Genomic DNA, 23,027 nt, shown 5'->3' with positions numbered 1-23,027 from the left:
TTTTATTTTTAATCACAATTGATTTTTAGCTTATATGATGTGGCACATATTATAAATCTTTAATCCTGGGTTGTTCAATCTTTGGAAAGTCCTAAACTCATTTTTCTTGTTATGATTAGAGTGACCAGGGCTCTGCCCTAAGATTCTTGATGGTACTTCAGCACCACAGAATAACAGAGGTAACCTCGATTCAGCAAGAATAATTAACTAAAGTAGGGAGTTACCATAAGCCAGGGAGGCTTTCCCCCTTCTCTGCCCCTCCTCTGAGCTGAATTTGTCTTAAAAAGTTGATTTTCAGGCATTTTCATACTCCGTGTCCCAAGCCCATTTTATGTGTATGAAGCTTGACCTGGGTATGAAAAATTCTAGTTATGGCTCAGTATGAAAGGCTCTATCTATTTATTTTTAACCCATAATAAAAGAATATTAAAGTCTAGAAAAAAAAAGTTAAGTACTAAGAGGAAGGGGAGAAATCATTTAAAATTCATATCTGATATTATCAAAAATAGGTTACCAAAGTCATACTTTTACAGTTTTGTGGCATGAATTACTTTGGCTACTTTCAGAAAGGAATGTCTCCTCAGAAACTGGAGATGGATCAAACAGCCTGAAGCGCTCGATTCTGCTTGGAAAGGACCTTATCATTTCATACACCTGTGCATGTAGAGAAATTGACTTCATAGAAGATATTTTCATCTTTCCAGTGGTAGATGATATTGACTTGAACATATCAGAAACCTTATTCTGGAAGACTTTTGTTTTAGCAGTGTATAAGATGAAAATTTGCAATCCCTATATATGGAATGAAAACATAATTTCATTAGTTCAGAGATTAAGAAACAGAGAAGCATTCAGTGGAGTCATCCACCTTTCCCAATCCTTTTATCTTCCTCTTCAGTTTATATGCTTACCATCTATTAATCATGTACTTACCAAAGAGAGGTGAACTCCCAACCTAATTCAATATGACAAGTCATTTAACCTTTCACTGCTCCAGGCAATTCTCTAATTATAAATTATGAAAGAGTTGTTGATCTTCATGTTGGGAAGAAGAGAAGTTTCTATAGCAGTTCTTACATTGGTAAAATCACAGCTCCTGATCAAGTAATCACTCAGGAATTTGGGATTCCAATAGAAAATTGCAAAAAGAACCTTATTAATCATTCATTAATTTATTATTAATTACTTTTATTTCATGGGGCTGTTTCTAAATGAAAAAAATTAGGTCTCTCAAACCTCCTTTAATTCACTTTCCCTATCTGAAATGAAATCTGATAATAGTTTAGAGAGTATTTATTCCTATTGAGAAAGAAAAGGTTAACTGATAAGAACTGTCTCCCGTTTTATAAGTGGAACTTACTCTCCATTTTTGAAGTTTTACATTTTGAAGTTTTAGACAACAATCATATCAAGAAATAAACCAATATGGTGAAATTTTTATGCTAATGTTTAGCCTATGGGTAATTTGTAGAAGTTTAGAAAGATTACCTGAAGAAGGCATTACAGTTAAATATGGTGTGTAAGAATCCAGAGAGAATTCTAATAGAATTCCTAGGATATTATTCATGGAATTAGAAGATTAAATCTCATTTGTTGAATTGTGACTTTCAAATGGGACATCTAAGATTTCTGGGATGGTAATTATATATTTTTTAAAAATTTTTGATCTTTGCAAACATATATCTACATGTTAAATATGTCTCTTTTAAAATGACTCAAAATACAAAACTAGTGAAAAATAGTTGCTTCTAAAAGTACAATAGATAGATGAGGTTTAGATCTTCCATCCTCTCCCTCCTATGACAAGAAATTATATTGCTCAAGTACAGATTACATAACAGCCTGTTTCAATTTTTTTTTTAAACCATCTTACTCTCAGCTAAAGATAATATGAGTCAACAGGTCTTCAGGAAACATCACTTCAAGAAGAAAATAAAATCTTTTGTGAATCAAGGATTGCTGGAGCAGAGTGATTCGTTGGACAGGTTTATAATATGCTTAACAATTATAATCAAACTTAAGTTATTAGGGATACATAATCTGACAAATTTTGGTTTTGAGTTCTTATTAATATAAATAGCTTAAATAATAAGTCCCTTGGCGACAGAATCCACTGTCTCTTAATTATTTTTATTCATCCATACAGCGTATAATTTAAATAGAAATGTTTTCAAACAAGAAAGCATTGAATATTTTGGGGAGCTAACACTATCTCTAAGTTGAATTGGAAATCAAAAGCTATGTAGTATTAAAATAACAAGAGAATCTTTGAAGTCTTCCAAGAGAAGCATTATTCTTTTCTTTTAAAGTTTGTGAATTTCTAGAACATATTTAAATGTTAACATAATCATATTATATCAAACACAAATGATTGTTTCATTAACTGCTTTCATTAACTTTCATTAATTAATGCAATTAATTATCCAGACATTTTTTGAAGTTCCCCCTCTGACAAAATCAAGGCAGCTAATAGCTTCTTCACTTTCCTTAATTATATTACATACTTTAAGTGTAGGAATTTATACAGCAAAGTTCTAGACTAGATCTGATTCTCATTAATAGGGAGAAACTGGTTGTTGGGGAATAAATTATTTGAAATTTGTGGGATGTGGAAGGCAAGTGACCATTCCCTCAAAGTTTGTGACAGAGAAGGAAGAAGTATTCTAACAACAACCCTGGGAAAGTAGATATCAAAAGGTTGAGAAAGAGATATTAATGAGCTCCTATGGCCTAAAATTCTATGGGAGAAGTCAGTCCAAGAAGGATGGGAAACTCAAGAATAAAATCCTAAAGACATAAAAATAACTCTGATAATGAGAAAAAAAATAAGACTTTTTGGAGGAGACCAAAACAGATTGTTTAAGTATTTTGGAGATACTTTTGTTTCTCTGAACCAAAGCCCAGCAAGAAGGCTGTGTCCTGAGCTTGGTGTAACAATAATCCTTTGCACTCAGGATGATATCACTCTCTGGCAAAGTATATTGTTTGGACCAGCACCAGGTATTGACTGAGGGATTTTGCTTCCCCTATTTCTCAGGTCATCCATCACATGTTCACAATCCCTGTTCCTTGCAGGTACTGCACTCCTGTTCCCATCACAGTCCTGATTTGGTGTCCGCAGGTTGAACACATCCCCCATGAAATAATGACTGTTCCCACCAGGCCCCTGAGAATAGTAACTCCAGACATACAAATGATTATGCCATAATTATTAAGCCATCCTTCTTAGGAGGGAGTACTTCTTTTTGCAAACATCATTTTCCTCACTCTGAAACTAATTAAACTTCTGTTTTCTTTAGCTTGCTCTCTCCTGGCTCCAAATACCTAGAGATTAAAGAACTACAACTGTAGTTCAGTTGACAAGATGCACTGAAAAATTCATCAATTAACTAAAATTATATACAGGATATGAAAGTAATAGCAGTTCTATAAAAGTATCAGGCATGCTAAAGACGGATAAGAAAAAATTAGAGACAATAGCTTAGGGTTCTTTTTAAAAGCAATTTTGGGAGCCTGAAGACAGTGCCAAAGATGAAAGAGGACCAACATATCAATAATGATTTTGAGCAACAAAGAAGAAAGAATTACTAAATTTTAATTTTGTTCCTGATTTCTTTATGAAGAAAAATTATAGAATAATTATAGAATCATAGGTGGTACAGATATAGATTTATATAGAATTATATAGAATTATAGAAAAGGTGGTGCAATGGGAGGTTAAATGGCACAATGGATAAAGCTGGAGGATTTGGAAACCAAAAGATCTAAGTTCAAATTCTGCCTGAGAAACATCTTAGCTGTGTGGTCCTGGACAAAAGACTTCATTACTTAATCCTTTCACCTCAGTTTCCTCAACTATCAAATGAGCTGGAGAAGGAAATAGCAAACCAGTCTAATATCCAAATGGGGCTGCTGAAGAAGTCAGATGTCACAGGACAATTGCACAGCAGCAACAAAACAACAAAGGTGATGAGTGCTTAAGTTGGAGTGAATGGAAAGGATTGCATGGATGGGATTTTGTGCAGCAGAGGTAGCAAACAAAAGGACAGCGGTTACCCTAACCATTCCCAGTGCTGCCTAAACCAAATTGAGTTGTAATTGGGAAATATTTAACAAAATAATTTAAGATACAATAAAACACAATGATAATATGTAGTTTTCAATATGGAACTCATAGGTTTTATTGCCCCCTTTTCTAATTGAATTTGACACTACTGAGATACAAGGATTCTTGCCCAAATATGGACATTCTGGGATTTTGCAAGTCCACATTGCCAGATAAATGCTCAATTGCCTACGGGAGATTCACATATCCTGACACTACTTCAACACTAGAGAAGATAATTACTTGACCTGAAATGATTCAGTGTCAGTGATGGGGGAATTTTATCACTTTTGAGGCTGTTCTTTCTACATACCTGTGTTGAGTTGAAAATGCAGAATAAGTAGTTGAAGATGATTTTCATATCATTATCCATTATTAGTGTTAGGTAACCCAGAATCCAAGTAAGCCCCAAAACTACAACAATGGATAATGTGCTAAGAATCTTCCTCGTGAATGAGCTCCTTTTTGTGCTGAATGAGAAAAAAAAGAAAGAAAGAAAGAATGTCCTGATTTATACTAGCAACATTACCACCCCTACCCCCATCATTTGATATCAATAGGGAAAGAGACAGGACTCGTTACTCATTGGTATAGGGAACTCCTGTGTAACCATTTTTATTTATACTGCATGACGTAGAAGGTCCATAGGTTTGGAACATTTCATATCATTACAAAAAAAAATTTTAATATGTTAATCTATTTTGGTGATTTTTTTCTTCTTCTTCTTGTTTTCCCAGAAATAGTTCTTTGGGAAGTTGAAAGAAAGGAATTAAGGAGTAAAATTAGGCAATGTAAAAACAAAAGATACTAAATTCACTAAAATATATTTCTACTGAACATTAAATTTTTTAATCCTTATGAAAATCCCTATAAAAATCATAGGCTTTAGGGTTTAGGAACAACTTCCTATCCTCCAAATTCTCTCATTTTTATGTTAACCAATAAAAAGATAGGGTAAAGTATCTGCTGATAATAAAACAGATTGAAGCTTTTTTTAATCTAACCACGTTTCTTTATCTCATTAACCTTTGTACAGGACTCCTTGTCTGACTTTTTATTGGTAGGTAAGCCCCATACTTTCTCACTCCATGTTGGCACATTATCTGACAAGTTTCACTATCTCATAATGACTTTGCATTTTGAGGTTTTTTATGTTATATTTAAGAGAAAAATGAATCCTAGAATTTTAGACCTGGTAACTCGCTCTGAGATCACTATTCCAACCCCCTGTTTTGCACCTGAAACCCAGAGTGGTTAACTGACTTGCTAGAGGTTACACAATTGACTGGCAAGCATCAGAATTGGGAGTATATGAAGCCAGAACTCCTGTTTGCAATTTCCATTATACCATTCTACTTTATTGGGTGACACCTCCACAAGTCCCAGTGTCCTTATGATTCTCCTAGTATTTATGCTATGTCAGGACTTTCCAAGTGGACAAACAGAGATGGAAGCTACATCCATTATAAAGAAGAAAGGTGAGGGCCACAATCTCCAGAAGGTCCCATTTGTATCCCATGGAGGTAGGACAGCATAGTAGAAAGAGCACCGGAATCAGAAAGATCTAGTTTTACAATTTCAAATGTAATGGATTTTAAAGTCATTAAGAATTCATATACCACAATTTACCCAACCATCCTCCAATTGATGGGCATCCATTCATTTTCCATTTTCTAGCCACTACAAACAGGACTGCCACAAACATTTTGGCACATACAGGTCCCTTTCCCTTCTTTATGATCTCTTTGGGGTATAAGCCCAGTAGTAGCACTGCTGGATCAAAGGGTATGCACAGTTTGATAACTTTTGGGGCATAATTCCAGATTGCAAGCCATTAAGAATTACAATAATATGTCATTAGTAGTGACTTTCACTCAATAATCTTTCTCTCCAGATTGGTCCCTTGAGTGACCAATGACATGAGTTTGCAGGAAGACTGTCTGAGATACAGAATCATAGAAGATATCAAAGTTAACTGAATGATATATGCTCCAGGCTCCATGTGATTCAGGATAGTCCTCCTGAAAGGTTGGGCTCGTTATTGGAACAAAATGAGACCAAAAATTACCATTAAGAGACTAACTGGTTGTTCAAATCAAGTTTTTAAAATGTCATCTTTCAAAGCTTGCTTCTAACAATGTTTAAACAATTACTGATGTCGTTTTGAAAATTTCTTTTTTTTTTCCAGAAGTTCAGATCAACTATTTCTCATCCATTCAATTTTTCATTCATTCATTTATTTTATAAAGATTCCCCTTCTTTCATGAAACCTTCCCTATTTCTCTCTGTTCTATTTCATTGCCTACTCAATAAAAACAGACTTGAGTATCCTGTAATTAAAGTCCTTGACACAATCTAGCCTCAACTTTACTTATCAGCTTTCTTTTGCCTTACTACTCATGGCATACTCCATGTTTCAGCAAAACTGGACTAAATGGCAAGGATTGTTTTGGGGCTCATTTGAGGTTTTTTGGTTTTCATCTTTGTATTTTCAGTGCCTACCACAGTGCCCGACACATAGTAGATGCTTAAAAAATCTGTATTGGTTGATTGATTGAGGTCTTTGATCTTATCAATAACTTTTCCTACTTCCATGTCTATATGTAGGCTATCTCTCTTGCTTGGACCATGTTCCCTGATACTTCCAACTTTTCCCTGACATCTATCTTTTTACTCTCAGCTCAGCAAGACTTTTTCAAGATTCCTTTCCTAATCCCCTTAGCTAAGGCTCTGCCTTAGCTGCCATCATAAATACAGACCACCTTGTCTGACCTCTCTTATGTACTAATTCAATAATTTTCTAACTTGCATTGTAATTACTTGTCCACAAGTTTTTTTTTTTTTTTTTAATTATAGCTTTTTATTTACAAAACACATGCATGGGTAATTTTTCAACATTGACCCTTGCAAAACCTTCTGTTCCAAATTTTCCCCTCATTCCCCCCACCTCCTCCCCTAGATGGCAAATAGTCCAATACATTAAATATGTTAAAATATATGTTAAATCCAATATATGTATACATATTTATACAGTAATCTTGCTGCACAAGAAAAACCAGATCAAGAAGGAAGAAAAAAAAATTGCAAAAGAAAATACAAGCAAACAACAGCAGAGAGAGTGAGACTGCTATGTTGTAGTCCACACTCAGTTGCCATGGTCCTCCCTCTGGGCATAGTTGGCTCTCTTCATCATTGAACAAGTGGAACTGGTTTGAATCATCTCATTGTTGAAGAGAGCCATGTCCATCAGAATTGACTGTCATATAGTCTTGTACAAGTTGTTTAAAAAAAAAAATTCTCATCCACCTAGAAGACTAGAAGTTCAAAATCAAAACTGTACTCCTTTTCATCTTGGCTCTCCCCAGTAGCTAAACAGTGTCTGATATATTGGAACTTAATACCTATTTATTCAATTGAATTAAATAACAATTCTTTCTGATTTAAAAATTAATGATTATGATTAATTAAATAATTCTTTGGTGTTATGTTCATTATGAAATATAAATAGATGTGGTTTGGGTAATGATATAGAATACACAAAATATAGATTATTATGTCCATTATGAAAGGCAGCATGATATATATAGCTGATCTCAGAGGGTTGGCCTTGGAATTAGGAGGAACTGGCTTCAATTCCTGCCTTTGACATATGGTAACTATATGATCAAAGACACTTTACCTCTCATTGACCCCAGATAACTCTTTAATATTATAGCTCTTTTCTTTCTTTCTTTCTCTCTCTCTCTCTCTTTCTTTCTTTCTTTCTTTCTCTCTCTCTTCCTCCCTTCCTTCCTTCTTCCCTCTCTTTCTTTCTTTTTTTTCTTTCTCTTTTTCTTCCTCCCTCTCTTCATCCCTACTTTTCTTTTTCTTTCTTCCATTCTTTTTCTCTCTTTCTTTCTTTTTCTGTGTGTGGAAGCAATTTGGATTAATTGACTTACCTAGGGTCACAGAGCTAGTATCTGAGGCTGGCTTTGAGCTTAGGTCCTCCTTACTTCAAGGCCATTGCTCAGTCTACTGTGTGCCCTAGCTCTCCCTAATATCATTACTTTCAAATGAGTTATTGAGCTGGATTGGTGGATGGAGTTTCCATTCCAAGGACACTTGTTGGTTATCTCCAATTTAACCTGTTTATAGCTTATTGGTACATACTTGCTTGCATGTAGTCTTTCTCATGAGGTCCTTTCCTTCAGAGTGGAACTATTTTTACTTTTCTTCATAAATCTGGCATTTCAAATTACTTGTACATAATAGGTGTTTAATAAATGCATGTTGACTTCATTTAATTCATAGTTTGTCAGGTATTGACTAAACCTAGGTAAATGGCATGAAGAATAGTTCTCAGAAATATATATTAGATGTAAGTTTCTTAAGGGTAGAGACATTAATTTCTCTTCTTACATTTTCCCAGTACCTCCTCCCAGGGCCTACCATGATGCCTGCCATATTTTTTGGTTGTTTTTAAATAATTTAGTCATGTCTAGTCTTTGGGATCCCATGGACCTTACTGTCCATGGGGTTTTCTTTGGCAAGAAGTGGTTTTTCATTTCCTTTTTCAGTGGATTAAGGCAAAAAGAAATTAGGTATTTTGTCCAGGGTTCACAGTTAGTGTCTGAGTCATTCCTGATTCCAAGTCCAGCATTCCTAATGCTTTATCCCCGGAGCTATTTAACTCTCCCATCCTGGCACATAATAGTCACTTAATAAATGTTTATTACCTAACTAAAATCTCACATTGATGAAATATATATATGTGTATATAATACACAGTATACATAATATACATATCTAAATTATTTTTAAAAGGCTTTTTTTTCCCTCTTGAACTTTGTTTTGCTTTTCAATTCAGCTTACATAATTCAAAAAAGAACCTATTGTTAGGGGATTTTAAAAAATTGCTGAGTGTTATAGTGAACAAGAGCTAACCAATGAACAATATTCAAGAAGACAGGAAACAACTCCTGCAACTTGGTGGACAATCTTTTTGTTGTTGTTGTTGAGGTAATTGGGGGTTAAATGACTTGCCCAGGGTCACACAGCTAGGAAGAACAATCTTTTTTTACTGACAGTTATTTTTTAAATAACAGCTTTCTATTTTCAAAATATATGTAAAGATAGTTTTCAGCATTCACCTTTGCAAAACCTTGTGTTCTAATTTTTTTTCTCTCCTTTCCTCCACCCCACCTCCACTAGACAGCAAGTAATTCTGTTATACCAAAGTTCCATTTTGATGTCCTGACCTAGTTTCCCCAATTGTCCTATTTAATTATTCTACCTCAGGTTATAACATTTCCCTCTTAATGTTTGAGATAAAAAGATATCTTTAGGTTATAGACATTCCTTCTTAATGTTTGACAGGATAAAGGTTTATCCATTTTAGATGGCATTAGAATATCAGTTACCCCCCTCCATTGTATCATCCTAGCGGCCTCCCCCACCATTAGGTTATCATCATCTAGGTGCCTCCCCCGCTATGTCATTGTTCTTGTTATCCTATAAAAAAGCTTGCTGTCCTGATACTCAGGGATAGACTCTTTGAGATGATAGTCTCATCTACCCCTGGGATTAAACATGGATCCATTGGTCCCAGTATTTCTCTCCATTTAATAAACTATTGAACTGGTTTCTAATCTCTTGTCTTGCTCAGTTTCTTCGGCATTACAATTCAATATATGTTAAACGTACAATTCTTCTATACATATTTCCACAATTACCATGCTGCACAAGAAAAATCAGATCAAAAAGGGGAAAAAAATGAGAAAGAAAACAAAAAACAAGCAAACAACAAAAAAGGTGAAAATACTTTGTTGTGATCCACACACTCAATTACCACAGTCCTCTCTCTGGATGTAGATGGCTCTCTCCAACACAAGACCATTGGAATTGGCCTGAATCACCTCATTATTGAAAAGAGACACTGGACAATTTGATAACATAAAAGCTTGTGTCCACACTAGTAATGTTTCTCCAACTTTAGCTAGGTCGTCAGGACTTTGTCTTAAAGACAAATATGGTTCTATTATATTTGGTGGGCCTACAGAATTGGTTTCTTCCCTGTCATGGTCTTATGAATGAAGAACTCACCTCTAACTACAATAAAGTCATTAACAATGACTTTATTGAGTCTTATTTACATGCTAAATTAAATGGTACCTGAAGGCTCTTTCTCATTCTCTCTTACCTGGTCAAGTTGTCATTTCTTCTCCACAGAACTTTGACTGCGATGATAACAAAAATTACAGTATTGGTGATCAAAATGATAAGCACAGGTAAAATGAATGACCACAACAATGGACTCTCCAGATAGCCATTTTCTGGAACTGTGAGCCAACATCTATTAAAAAAAAATTATTATTTTATTCAAGGAAATACATTTATTGTTTCTCTTTTCTATTAAAGAGCTTAATGGACTCAGATTCAAAGAACTTTTAAAAAGCTAAATCATCCCTTATCAATCAACAAGCAATTATTGAACACTTAGTATTTGCCAGGCAAAGTGCTAGAGATTCTTATATTGTTGGTTGACTTTCTTTAGGTAGGTAGTACTCTTGAAAACATGAAAACTGTTAATATCCTTTTTTGCTTTATTTCTCCAAACATAAGAAAAATCCTATTATAACAGACTCCGGAAGATCTCTATTCAAATTGTTTTGTACCCAAATTGTACAATAAATATATCTCAAAAGCTACATTCCAGGTATGTTTTCCCTGTCAATGAAACAGAGCTGATATCCAAACTCATTTTAATTATGTAGTAAATGAAAAGAATTGCATCATAAAAAGACCAGTGATGTGCCCCCTCCTCTCCAAAAAGAATTGTCTTGAGTTCAATAGTAAAAGTAAAAGATACTTCAAAATTATGAAGTAAGCAAAATTTTGTCTTAAGTACCTCTAGCCTCTACTTCTCCCCATATCCTCTTCTTTATCAAATCTATTTTCAGGACAAGATATACCAATAATAGAAATTTCTAACTGATAGAAAACTTTGAATTAATTCCAAAAAAATTATGATGCCCTTACTATATCCCACCACTGTGCTAAGAGCTGGGAATACAAATATAAAATCCTTTAAGGAGCTGAATACTAATGGCGTGAGAGAGGGTAGAGAAAACATGTATAAGACAGTGGTGACTGGGAAAGTCCCAAATGGTGAGTAAAATAGATAGTTTATTGACAAGACATTTCCAAAAGCAAGGGAATCATCTGAACTCTAGAGTAAAAGGTAGAAAGGAGTGGGGAGGAGGGTGCACACATTTTTAAATTCAATAGTAACAATCACAAATGCTTCAAGAAACTACCTTCTTTTCATCTTTGCCAATTTTCACAAGAAAGACAGAACCCCAAATTTATTTTAATTTTCATTTCCCTTATTAATGGTGATGTGGAATATATTTTCATTTAATCTTTTATAATTTGACAGTCTTTTGAAAACTGTTCATACCTTTTAACACCTCTTCATTGGAGAATGGCTCTTGATATATATGTATATTTATTTGATGCATATTTTGTGTATTATTAGACTTTTATTAGTGATATTTGATACCTTTTCCCATTCTACTTTCTCATCTAATTTTATCTAAATTGATTTTATTTGTGCTTAATTATATTAAACTTTTTTATTTGTATTACCAAAATTATATATTTAATTTTTATCATGTTATATATCTCATTCACTTTTGTATCTCATTAATCAGCTATTATTAATAATATCTCTCCAAAATAATGACTTTTTCTCAGTCCATGTCTTCCTCCTACTGTATCTGACACTATTGTTCATTCCTCATCACCTGTATACTCTCTCTGAGTTTTAATAACACCACTTTTTCCTATTTCTCCCTCCTATTTGGCCACTTCTCAGTTTCTTTTACTGGCTCATTATCCACGTCACACCCTCTAACTATAGGGGTTCTTTTAGGTTTTATCCTGGGCCTTCTCTTTTTCCTCTATTAACCTCTCTAGCTTTACTGAGCATGAGCTCTCCTTCCTGCACTCTGAGATCCAGTCAAACTGGCCTTCTCTCTCTTTTCTTCAATCATAATACTCAATTTCCTATCTCCATGATCTTAAAATGTCTATAACAAAATTCCTTACCTCTACCTAACATCATTTCTTGTAAATTTTTAAAAATTTCCTCTCAATTGTAAATTCATCTTGTCCATTTTTTTTAAATTTGGGGATCTTTCTTATCTTTTCCCTGAGCAGGTTAACTAATGGTCTATTGATTTTGCATCTTTACTTTATAGTTATGCTGTATATAGTTACATGCATATTTGTCTATCCCATTAGAACGTAAGCTCTTTGCAAGGATAGATTGTTTCATTTCTTTACATTTGTATCTCTAATGCCCAACACAGTACTTGTCAATTTATGGGGGCTTAAAATGCTTGCTAGTTCATATATTGATCTCCATTAGCCCTTCTATAATTAAAATTCTTCCACTACTTATCATTGGAAAAGGTGCTGCATTCATTCATTCATGTTCCATTTTGAGTTCACATATGCAGGATCTTAACTGAACTTCTGCCAAGCTTCTTCAGCTTTTCAAGTAGCTTTAATCTAAAAGGTAGTTAACTCCTCCCTCTGAATCATGTTCTTGATTTCATCAAACACTGATTTAAATTTTAAATTACTTCTACAATTTTGCAATATTGTTTAAGGTCTGGTAATATTAAGCACCCTTCATTTATACTTTTTCCATTGTTTTCCTTGGCAGTGTCATTTTTTTCCTTCAAAATTAATCTTATTATTTGATCTAGTTTTATAAGCTATCGAATCAGAAAATGAATTAGTATAGTACTAAATCTGTAATTAATTTAGATAGTCATTTTGCAATATTGGCATATCCTAGGCATAAGCAATGAGAATCTCTCCATTAAAGGGTTTAACACATTTCTTTTGTAAATCCTTGGCATTTCACTTTATGTTTGTTTTTCTAAGTTGCTTTAAATTATATTTCTTCTTTTATTATTTTGTATGCTTTATATTTTTTTAGATGCTCATCAGTTTTTTTTTTTTTTTTAATTCTTAGTTTTCTGGCATATCAGTGCTTTATATTTTTAATTTCCACTCTGTTGTAAATTAATTTTGTGCATTTTTTATTTTGGTGGTATGACTTTCTTATCTTTTACCCGAGCTGGTTAACAAAGGATTTATTGAGTTTGTTGATCTTTTTTTTTTTTGTTTCAAACTTCATCCATTATTTAATGTTTTCTAATTTTTTCAATTTCTGTATTTCTTTTCTAACTTCCAAGAATTATTCTTTTGTAGTAAAAAAAAAATCACTAATTTGTTTATTTTCTAGTACTTTTTACTTCAATCTAGTTTACTTACTTTTCTTGGCTTGTTCTAAATTTAATTTAAAAGTCCGAATTTATAAAATCAGGGGGTGATGATTCATGTTACAAAAAAAAAAAAAAATTGTAGAATTCGTTTTCAAATGAATGCCCTGTGCATTTAAAATGAGTGATTTTCAAAACTTTGATTTATGTAATCCTTTCCCGAACAAATTATTTTTTCCATATTATCAATTTCATCACCAAAGAACAGGTTAATATAAGTAGTCAACTTACATTTCTTCTTGTCGGTATCCTAAAGCCCCTTTTAGTGGGTAAATAATTCCCACTGTTAAAGACACTATTATAGCAGGTACTCCTGTTTAACAGAGATATTAACAATTAATTAATTACATGTAAGCAGGAATTAATCATATACACTACAAGAAATCCTTCTTAAACATCAGAAACTTTTTTAGGCAGCCGGAATACACACAGTATTAGTCTATGTTCTGTTAGAAACAGATGGTTTATTGTTCTTCCCACTTTGTATTAGCATTGTATATCCAAAATTGTAATTAGCAATTTTAGTCTTTTAGAAAAGTAACACACACACAAAAATGTCCTCAACTAAACTTTTTTTCCCAAATAAAAAATCATATATGGGAGGAAGGAGACTTTTGAATACGAAAACTATGAGACTGCTTCTGGAAAAGTTGTGTTGGGAAGTGGCAGAAGCAGGTCAAAGGATTACTCACCTGTTCTACCGCCACTGAGAGAAAAGCCTGCTATCTGTTGGCTTTGATATTTAAATTATAATTGTTGCTGAATAGGCACTAAGTTTAATGCCTTGTAAAGAAGTGAAAGTATGGTTAAACTTCTCTAAATATTTGTGTCCTTTGGCAAAATCCCTATCATTCCATTCTAGTTAAAACAAGTGGAATACTACATTAGTGCCCCACCCCACCCCTTTCCCAAATATTTGTTTTGGATATGCAGTGTATCTCTACACTTATTGATATTAAATAGGTCCCAATGCAACTTGTTGTTTTGTTGACCAGTTGTTTCTTCATGACTCCTTTAGTTTTTTTTGACAAAGATACTGGAGTGGTTTGCCATTTCCTTCTCTAATTCATTTTATAGATGAGGAAACTGAGGCAAATAGAGTTAAATGAATTATCTAGGGTCTGAAGCCAAATTTCAGCTTAGGAAGATCAATCTTAATGGCTCTATCCAAAATGGCCATCAATGTATCTTATTTAAATTTAAATCTAGATACCAGTAGAATAATTTTTCTATTGTTATATCTCAAATAATTTTTTTTCAGTATCGGATTTTATTTTTGTTTTGGAACACTCCCTTTAACTTCTGCGTGAGATATAACTAATTTTTTAAAATGTTGTTTTAATAAAGCAAAAAATTACAATTAACCGATAACTTGACAACATGAAATCCTTTAAGTTAGTGGGTGGTTGTTATTGTTAATGGTGATATAAAAGACTGGAGGTAAAACAACAAATAACACTTACCCCATCCAATTAGAGATAGAAAGAGAGTAAAATGTTGAGGGAGAGGCCTCATGGCTCTGAGCAGAAGAAAGTAGAGTTGTACAGCATTGAGTCCTGTCCAAGTAAATGTCACTAGCAGAAAATAATGCAGTAAGACAGCCATCACTGTGCATTTATGATTTTTTGGAATATTAATATCTTCTGGAAACAAATTATTGTCATCTTTATGGAGCATAGTCCTATTTTCATTTTTATTAGAGTTTTCTATTCCAAGGAGGAAGAGGATGTTGAAAATCAGCATTGATGTGCAGAAACTCACGAACACCCAAGTAACTGAAGTCTTTCTTAGCTTCCTATTAGGAGAGAACCCCATTAAAATGATGGAAAAACAAAACACCATTAGGAAAGGATTTTCCTCTATAATTCTTACCCTTAAAGAAATGATTTTGGGGAAAAGATAACATGCTGCATTTTCCTTCACTTCCCCCAAAGACAATCAGTCATAGATCTATTCTAAATGCATTGTATTTACAAAGGCTATTTTAGGAAGCATTCCAAATTAAGATTGAATTTTTTGGAGGGGGAAAGAGGGGTGCTGAGGAAACTGAGTCTGCAATTAGGTGGCCCAGTGAATAGAGTACAAAAACTTGCTTTGCTATATGTCTAACCTATGTTTATTTTTTTCCTAATAAACATATCTCTCAATAACATTTTGTTGCCATTTGGAAACAATTGATTACATGTTTAATTTTCTAGAATCACTGAAACAATACTATTGTGAAAAGATGAGCTAAAACATTTCTGTAAAAATACACATATATACACACACAATCAATGCAGCTAAGATTAAAAGAGAAAATCAGTTAACTGGGGAAAATATTTGCAGCAAGTTTCTCTAATAAAGGTCTCACTTCTATAATACATAAGGAACTGATTCAAATTTATATATAATAACCATTCTTCAATTTTTCACTAATTAAAGGAAATGAAGAAGAAGTTCTTTTTTTCTTTTTTTGAGAGACAGTGAGAATTAAGTGACTTTCCCAGAGTCATACAGCTAGTAAAGTGTTAATTGTATGAGGTCAGATTTGAACTTAGGTCCTCCTGAATCCAGGGCTGGTGTTCAAGCCATTGTGCCATCTAGCTGCCCTTAAACAGGGAGTTCCTCAGAATAGAAATCCAGATGTTAATAACCATAAGAAAAGTAATGTTCCAAATCACCAATGATTAAACAAACGTAATTTAAAGCAACTGTGATGTTCAACTTCATCAGATTAACAACAAAAGCTGCTCTCTTCTCATAGTAGCAAATATCTGGAAACTAAGACATGCATGCCAATTAGGAATGCCTAAGCAAAGCCTGGGATAAGACTATAATAAAATACTGTGTACCAAAACAAATGATGAAAAGAATAGTTCTTGAGAAACCTGGGAACACTTGTTTGAACTGATGCAGAATGAAATAAGAACTAGAACACTCTCTTTTATAACAATATTGCTGAAATAAACAATTATAGAAGATTTAAAAACTTTGATCAGTTGATTCCAGATTCCATGATTCCAGAGTATTTAAAATGAAGAATGGTACTTACCTCCCAACTAAGAAGATAAGACCTATGTACACAGAATGTGACATGGATTTTTGTATATGACCAATGCAGAAATTTGTTTTGCTTAACTATGCTATGTGTTATATTTTGTTTTTCTGGTGGCAAGGTGGGAGAGAAATAAAATAAGTGCTTGTTAATTGAAAAAAATAATTAATTAAAAGAAGAGATTTGTTTCAGAGAAAAAGAAAATACTTGTTAATTGAAAAAATAATTAATTAAAAGAAGAGATTTGTTTCTGGGAGAGGCTTGTGATAACGAAAAAGATTTCACAACATCCCCAATACACTGCTTTCTCTCTCCAATTTAATTCTGGGCTGAACTCATTTGTCCAAACTCAATGTCTATTCAAGGTGGTTTATCTGTCCAACTGCACATTATAATCAGATCAACAGACATTTCTTTATCCTCTTAATTTTTCCTGTATAGGTAGTTAGACTAAAATCTTTACAGCAGTAACTCTCAAACTTCTTATTCTCAGAATCCTCTTATGTTCTTTATAATTATTTAGGGCCTCCTTTCCTGAAGAGTTTTTACTTATTTGAATTAAATGTATCAATATTTACTACATTGCAATTGAAAACATTAATATTTTTATAAAAATTACTTTGGCTAAAATAAAAATAGTAGAAGCTAATTCTTTGAAAAGAACTAATAAAATTGATAAACTTTTAGCTAATCTAATTAAAAAAGAAGGCAGAATATCAAATCAATAAAATAGAAAATTAGGAAGGTAAAATCACCAAAAAAAAAAAATTCCCAATTATATACTTTTTTTTAAAAAAAATGAACAGTTTCTCAACAACACAGAAAGAAACAGTAATACTTTCAAAAATACAAAATACCCAAACTGTCAGAAGACTAGAGAGAGATCTTAAATAACTCAGTATTAAAAGAGGAACTAGAACTAGCTACATTGAACGCCTAAATAAAAAAGCTCCTAGTCTTGATAGATTCATAAGAAAATCCTATCAAATTTTTAAAGAACAATTAATACTCATACTTACAAATTATTCTAAACTCCCCCCCCCCCAAAAGCAATCTTCTAGAATCCTTCTATGAGATAAGTATAGTACTAAAATCTAAATCAGGGAAGGATAAAACACAGAAGGAAAGCTATCAGCCTAAATCATTCATGATTACTGATTTTTAAATTTCAAACAAAACCCTGTCACACATATTACAGTAATTTATCCAAGAAATCATTCATTATGACCACATTGGATTTCTGTCAGAAATATCAGGGTACACAACACATTAAGAAAACAATAAAAATTAATTATATTAAAAACTAAAATATCAAAACCCAGATGATTAAATTAGTAGATATAGAAAAAGCTTTCAGTAATACAATACTGATGCAAAAACCCTCAAAATAGAGGCAGCTAGGTAAAAGCAGTGGATAGAGCACCAGCCCTGAACTCAGGAGGACCTGAGTTCAAATTTGGCCTCAGACACTTAACACTTCCTAGCTGTGTGACCCTGGGTAAGTCACTTAACCCCAATTACCTCTGAAAAAGCATCTGTCTAAAATCAAAAGCAAGCATCATATGCAGTGGAATACACTAAAACCGTTCTCAATAAAGATGCTCACTTTCAGCGCTGTTATTTGATACAGTTCTGGAAATTCTAGTGACTGCAATAAGACAAGAAGAAGAAATCAAGGGCATAAAACAGGCAAAGAACAAAACAACTATCCCTATTTGCTGATGATATGATGGTACTCTAGGAAATCAGCAAAGATCGCTAATTGAGACAAATAATAGCATCAGTAAAGTTACAGGTAATAAAATAAGCCCTCAAAAATCTACAACCTTTTTATATAATAATGACAAAACATTTATTCCATTTTTTTTCACAAAATGACTAATATGGAAATATTTTATATTCTTATACATGTATAAACTATATCAGATTCTTGCTGTCTCAGGGAGGGGAAAGAAGAGAAAGAGAGGGATAGTATTTAGATCTCAATACTTAACAAATTTAAAAAATTGTTTATACTTGTAATTGGAGAAAACAAAATATTTAAAAATAATAACAAAATGCAAGAAGTAATATTAGAAAGGGAAATCCCATTCCCAAAACCTACAGAATGTAAAAACCTGAAGATCAATCTACTAACATATATAGATGACATATAAACTTAGTTTCAAAGTGCACCTTAAAGAAATAAAGAATAACTTAAACAGTGGAGGAATATTCAGTGATCACTGCTAGGCCATGACAATATAATAATGACAATATAACTAAATTTAATTTATACTTCTAATACTGTACCAATCAAATGTTCATTAATTTTATAGAACTTGATAAAATAACAACACAATCTAAGATGAGAAAGGAAATGATGAAAAGACATGCAGATAAATGAAGAACAACATTTTTAGACTCTATGGAACCCCATTTGAAGTTTTCTTGGCAAAGATATTGGAGTGGTTTACCATTTCCTTCTCCAGCTCATTTTCCATATAAGGAAACCATATTTTCCATATAAGGAAAGTAGTTATGGGAGGATAGGCATATTAATACATTGTTGGTGGTATTGTGAAAGGGTATAACCATTTTGGAAGGCAATTTGGAATTATGCAAATAAAGACTAAAATGTCCATACCTTTTGAACTCTTCTATTGGGCTTATGACCTCAAGGTAGTTACTGATAAGAAGAAAGTCCTTATATATAGCAAAATGTGTATGGCAACATTTTTATAATAATAAAGAATTGGAAATAAAACCAATGATGATCAATTGGAGAATAGGTAAATAAATTGTGGTATGGGAATGTAATGGAATATCACTCTGTTATCATAAATGAAGAATGAGATGAATATAAAACAACTGGAAAAATTTACATGAACCAATGAAGAGTGAAGTAAGCAGACCCAAGAAAATAATATAAACTTTTCTTGTTCAGTTATTTCAGGCATGTCTAATTCTATGTGACATTATTTGAGGGCTTTTGGAGGGGGCTGACAAAGACACGGGAGTGGTTTGTCATTTCCTTCCCCTGTTCATTTTACAGATAAGGAAACTGAGGCAAACAAGGTTAAGTGATTTGTTCAGATCATATCCGAAGACTGATTTGAATTCAAGAAGAATCTTCCCGATTCCACTCCCAGAACTCTATCCACTGTACCACCTAGTTGCCCAGTTTTACCTTTACCCCTCTACTTGAAGCCTTTCCAGGTTGGAAAGAACTACCTAAGTTGAGACCTGGTGGGCACAGCTTTCAAGAATTTAACATATAATTTACAAAATATATTGAGTCAATGTCCCCTCTGCCCATATAGAATTAGAATATATTCAAAATCAAGTGAATACAGTAGATTTTTCTTATGAAAAACCCTTTTTCCCTCTTACCTGGTGGTAATCTGAAATATAATTGTAAGAGCCAAACCAACAATGGATAATCCACAACCAAATTTAGTTATGTTATTGAGAGAGTCCGAATAATGATAATTTTTGTTAAAATTCTGAAAAACAATTGGAAGATCACATTAAAAATTTTTTCTCAAATGATGTTTATGAGAAATCAATTAATTTCAACTACAGATAACCTCATTTGTGTGAAAAAATGGTTAGTGTTTCCATTTTCTTCATTTTATTATCCATATACCATTATTCAAATTCTCACCTGCCAAAGACAGACTTCTACTACAAGTCATATTTGTTCAGTTATTTTACTCTAACCAGGTAACCAAAGTGACTAACTCAGACCTTTCTCTGTCCAAATAGTTTAATCTGATTTGACCCAGATAATATGAAACAACTTGGCACAGTAGTTAACAGATTGCTTGGAATCAGAAAGACTTCAGTCACTCCCGCTGATACTTGCTCACTATATGACTGTGGACAAGTCCTTTACCCAAGATAATAATATCTATACTATCTAACTCACAGATTTTTTTTGAAAGGCTTAAATGAGATAACCTATGTAAAGCAAATTTTAGATCTTAGAGGTGCTATGAAAGGCATCACAAAAGCTTTTTTATAGTTTTTAATTCTTTGAGGGCTCTTTATATAAATGACAATTATTATTTACTACTTAGGGCAACTTAACCCGCAAAATCTCCATTTTATTTTGTGACATTTAGATGTACAAAAACGAAACACCTCTTCCTTAATACAATGCACATGTTTTGAAGTAGAAAATGGAAAATAATTTTCTTGATCATTCAATTTGGAGGGGAAGAGAACAAAGCTGTCCAGAGCAAAATATTCTGAATGCTTTATCGGGGCATCAGATTCTCTCTGCCAAATTTAGGAATGCAATTCAATAAAGACCTCTGAAGCTACTCCATTTTTTGACCCTTAAAATAGTCTATCTCAGGTTAGTCAGTCCTCATTTCCTCATATAAAAAGAGAGAGCTGAACTAGATGGACTTTAAGGTCCCTTCTAGTTCTACATCTATGATATAAAAACCCTATAATATTCTGGACTAGAAAAGATCATCTCTTCAAATTCTTAGTATCAGTAATGGGAAAATTCAGCATTCTGTGAGAAATAGAAATTCACCTTACTTAAGTATACAAATCAGTTTTCCAGAAAATGATAGAGACTTGTTTCAATACTTCCTTAATCTGTGATTTCATAACTGTGGATTTATGCTTCCACCAAAGCAGATAGACGCACCTTGCTTATGATTTGGAAGATAAGACCTAAAATAGGGAAATGTCATGCCCAGGGTCATGGGTAAATGTCAGAGCCAATGAATGAAAACTATTCTGACTTTAGGCCCATCACTCATTTATTTAAAAAAAAAAAAAAAGTCACAGTGTTTTTTAAATTTACTGATGTTGCTGTTTAATTATTCAGTCGTGTCTGACTCTGTGAAAACTCCATTTGGGATTTTCATGGGAAAGATACTAGAGTGGTTTGCCTTTATTTCTCCAGCTCGTTTTAAAGGTGAGGAAACTGAGGCAAACAGGATTAAGTGACATGTCCAGTATTACACATCAATAAGCATCTGAGGCTGGATTTGAACTCAGGAATTTGTGTCCTTCTGATTTCAGACACTGCACTCTATCCACCAAACTACCTAGCTGATTCAATTACTGAGATATATATATATGCTGTTAATTTGCTGATATGGATTAGTCTATGAAGAGAAGCAGTTCTTTACTATGACAGTGAACCAGATTCAATGAATAACATAAGCAGACCATGATTTTTTTTAAAAAGAGGAGACAGTTCTTACCATCAATACAGCAAAATTAGTGGTGTGGTTGCATTGGCATCCAAGGAATTGAGAGCTATTGAAGGGTTTCTTTTTACACCCAGAAGTGTCCCAGTCATTTTTTGTAAAGTTCCAAAAGACACAGGCATATGAATTCAGCAAGAATTGAGACTCACTGTACTGCAAATGGAATGGGGAACATAATAGCAAAAATGACTTTTGGAAATTTGAAGTAGAAAGAAAGAAAATAAACCTTCTAAAATGGATTGTATTTATAAATATATTTTTAAATGATTCCTTACTTTTTAAACTAATTTTATTATTTTTTATTTAAGTGAACATGGAACAGATGCTACCCAGTAATATTTCACTTAAAGGAAAAGGCTTAACTCAACTCAGTTTTGTTGTTGACTAATTTGATAAGGGATTTGGGAAGTGGAGACAGGAAAAAATGAATGTCTTTAAATGTTAATGTCTTTAAAAAATTAAATGTCTTTGAGGGATTTATCCATGGATTTTCAGAGATAGCTCATCACATAAATGTTTCAATGGTTCTGGTCCTGACATCAGGAAGATCTGAGTTCACATCTAGTCTTAGACACTTGCTATTTGTATGATACTAGGTAAGTTAGCTAACTTACCTCAGTTCTCACATCTATATAATGAGAATAATAGTATCTATTTCTCCGCATTGTTGTGAAATTCAAATAATATTTATAAAATATGAAATTATATTTTATAATGATATTTATAATTTTAATATGTTTGTAGCCCAAAGTCAATTAGTAGGGGATTTTTTGCTCATGGATGGAGATGAGTTTTGTTTAGTTTTTTTTGTAATGACATTCTCAAGTGATATTGACAATGTTAGTAGTATTTTTGGTTCAAAGGGAATTATTTTTTCAACTTTTGAAATATACTACCATATTAATCTCTAAAAAAATCCTATAAATTTTCTTTGCAATTCCACATTTAGTTTCATTATTTTCAGCATTCTTTTCAACTTAATGGGTATAAGTCATATTTCAAATTTGTTTTAGTCTTAATTTATTGGAATATTAGTGAGACTGAAGATTTTTCAAATGATTATTCATCCTATGTATTTCCCTTTTATATGTTGTTTTTTATTTCTTTGGATCATTTATCTAAAGCAGGTTGTATTGTGTACATTTTAATATTTGTCTCAGTTCTTCAAAAACTTTTTTCACTTCTACACACGACAAATGTAAATTGTTATATTTACTAAAATTACTTCCCTAACATGTTATTTTTTTTATTGCACTATTTTATCACATAAATTTTTTTTGTGATTTTTATGTAACCAATCTAGTGTCTGATAACTTATTTGCTCTATTTAATAG

At 32.8% G+C, this 23,027-nt stretch overlaps 1 protein-coding gene across 1 annotated transcript in view; it reads right to left on the bottom strand.

Moving 5' to 3' along the window:
• Positions 1 to 471: 471 nt before the first annotated feature.
• ADGRG7 (adhesion G protein-coupled receptor G7) overlaps positions 472 to 23,027 on the bottom strand; it is a 68,188-nt gene continuing 45,632 nt past the window's right edge. Inside the window, exons 10-16 of the mRNA XM_031961276.1 lie at positions 21,688 to 21,846; positions 19,850 to 19,962; positions 14,904 to 15,235; positions 13,672 to 13,753; positions 10,284 to 10,436; positions 4,419 to 4,575; positions 472 to 792 (exon numbers count right to left, since the gene is read on the bottom strand). Of these exons, the coding sequence (XP_031817136.1) occupies positions 520 to 792; positions 4,419 to 4,575; positions 10,284 to 10,436; positions 13,672 to 13,753; positions 14,904 to 15,235; positions 19,850 to 19,962; positions 21,688 to 21,846 (1,269 nt within the window). The 3' untranslated portion in view covers positions 472 to 519. The remainder of the gene's footprint in view (positions 793 to 4,418; positions 4,576 to 10,283; positions 10,437 to 13,671; positions 13,754 to 14,903; positions 15,236 to 19,849; positions 19,963 to 21,687; positions 21,847 to 23,027) is intronic.

Source organism: Sarcophilus harrisii, chromosome 3 (assembly GCF_902635505.1).
Source record: "Sarcophilus harrisii chromosome 3, mSarHar1.11, whole genome shotgun sequence".
In the NCBI taxonomy this organism is placed as follows: domain Eukaryota; kingdom Metazoa; phylum Chordata; class Mammalia; order Dasyuromorphia; family Dasyuridae; genus Sarcophilus; species Sarcophilus harrisii.
The sequence above is the reverse complement of the archived record's forward strand: the minus strand, read 5'-3'. Positions and strand labels throughout refer to the sequence as shown.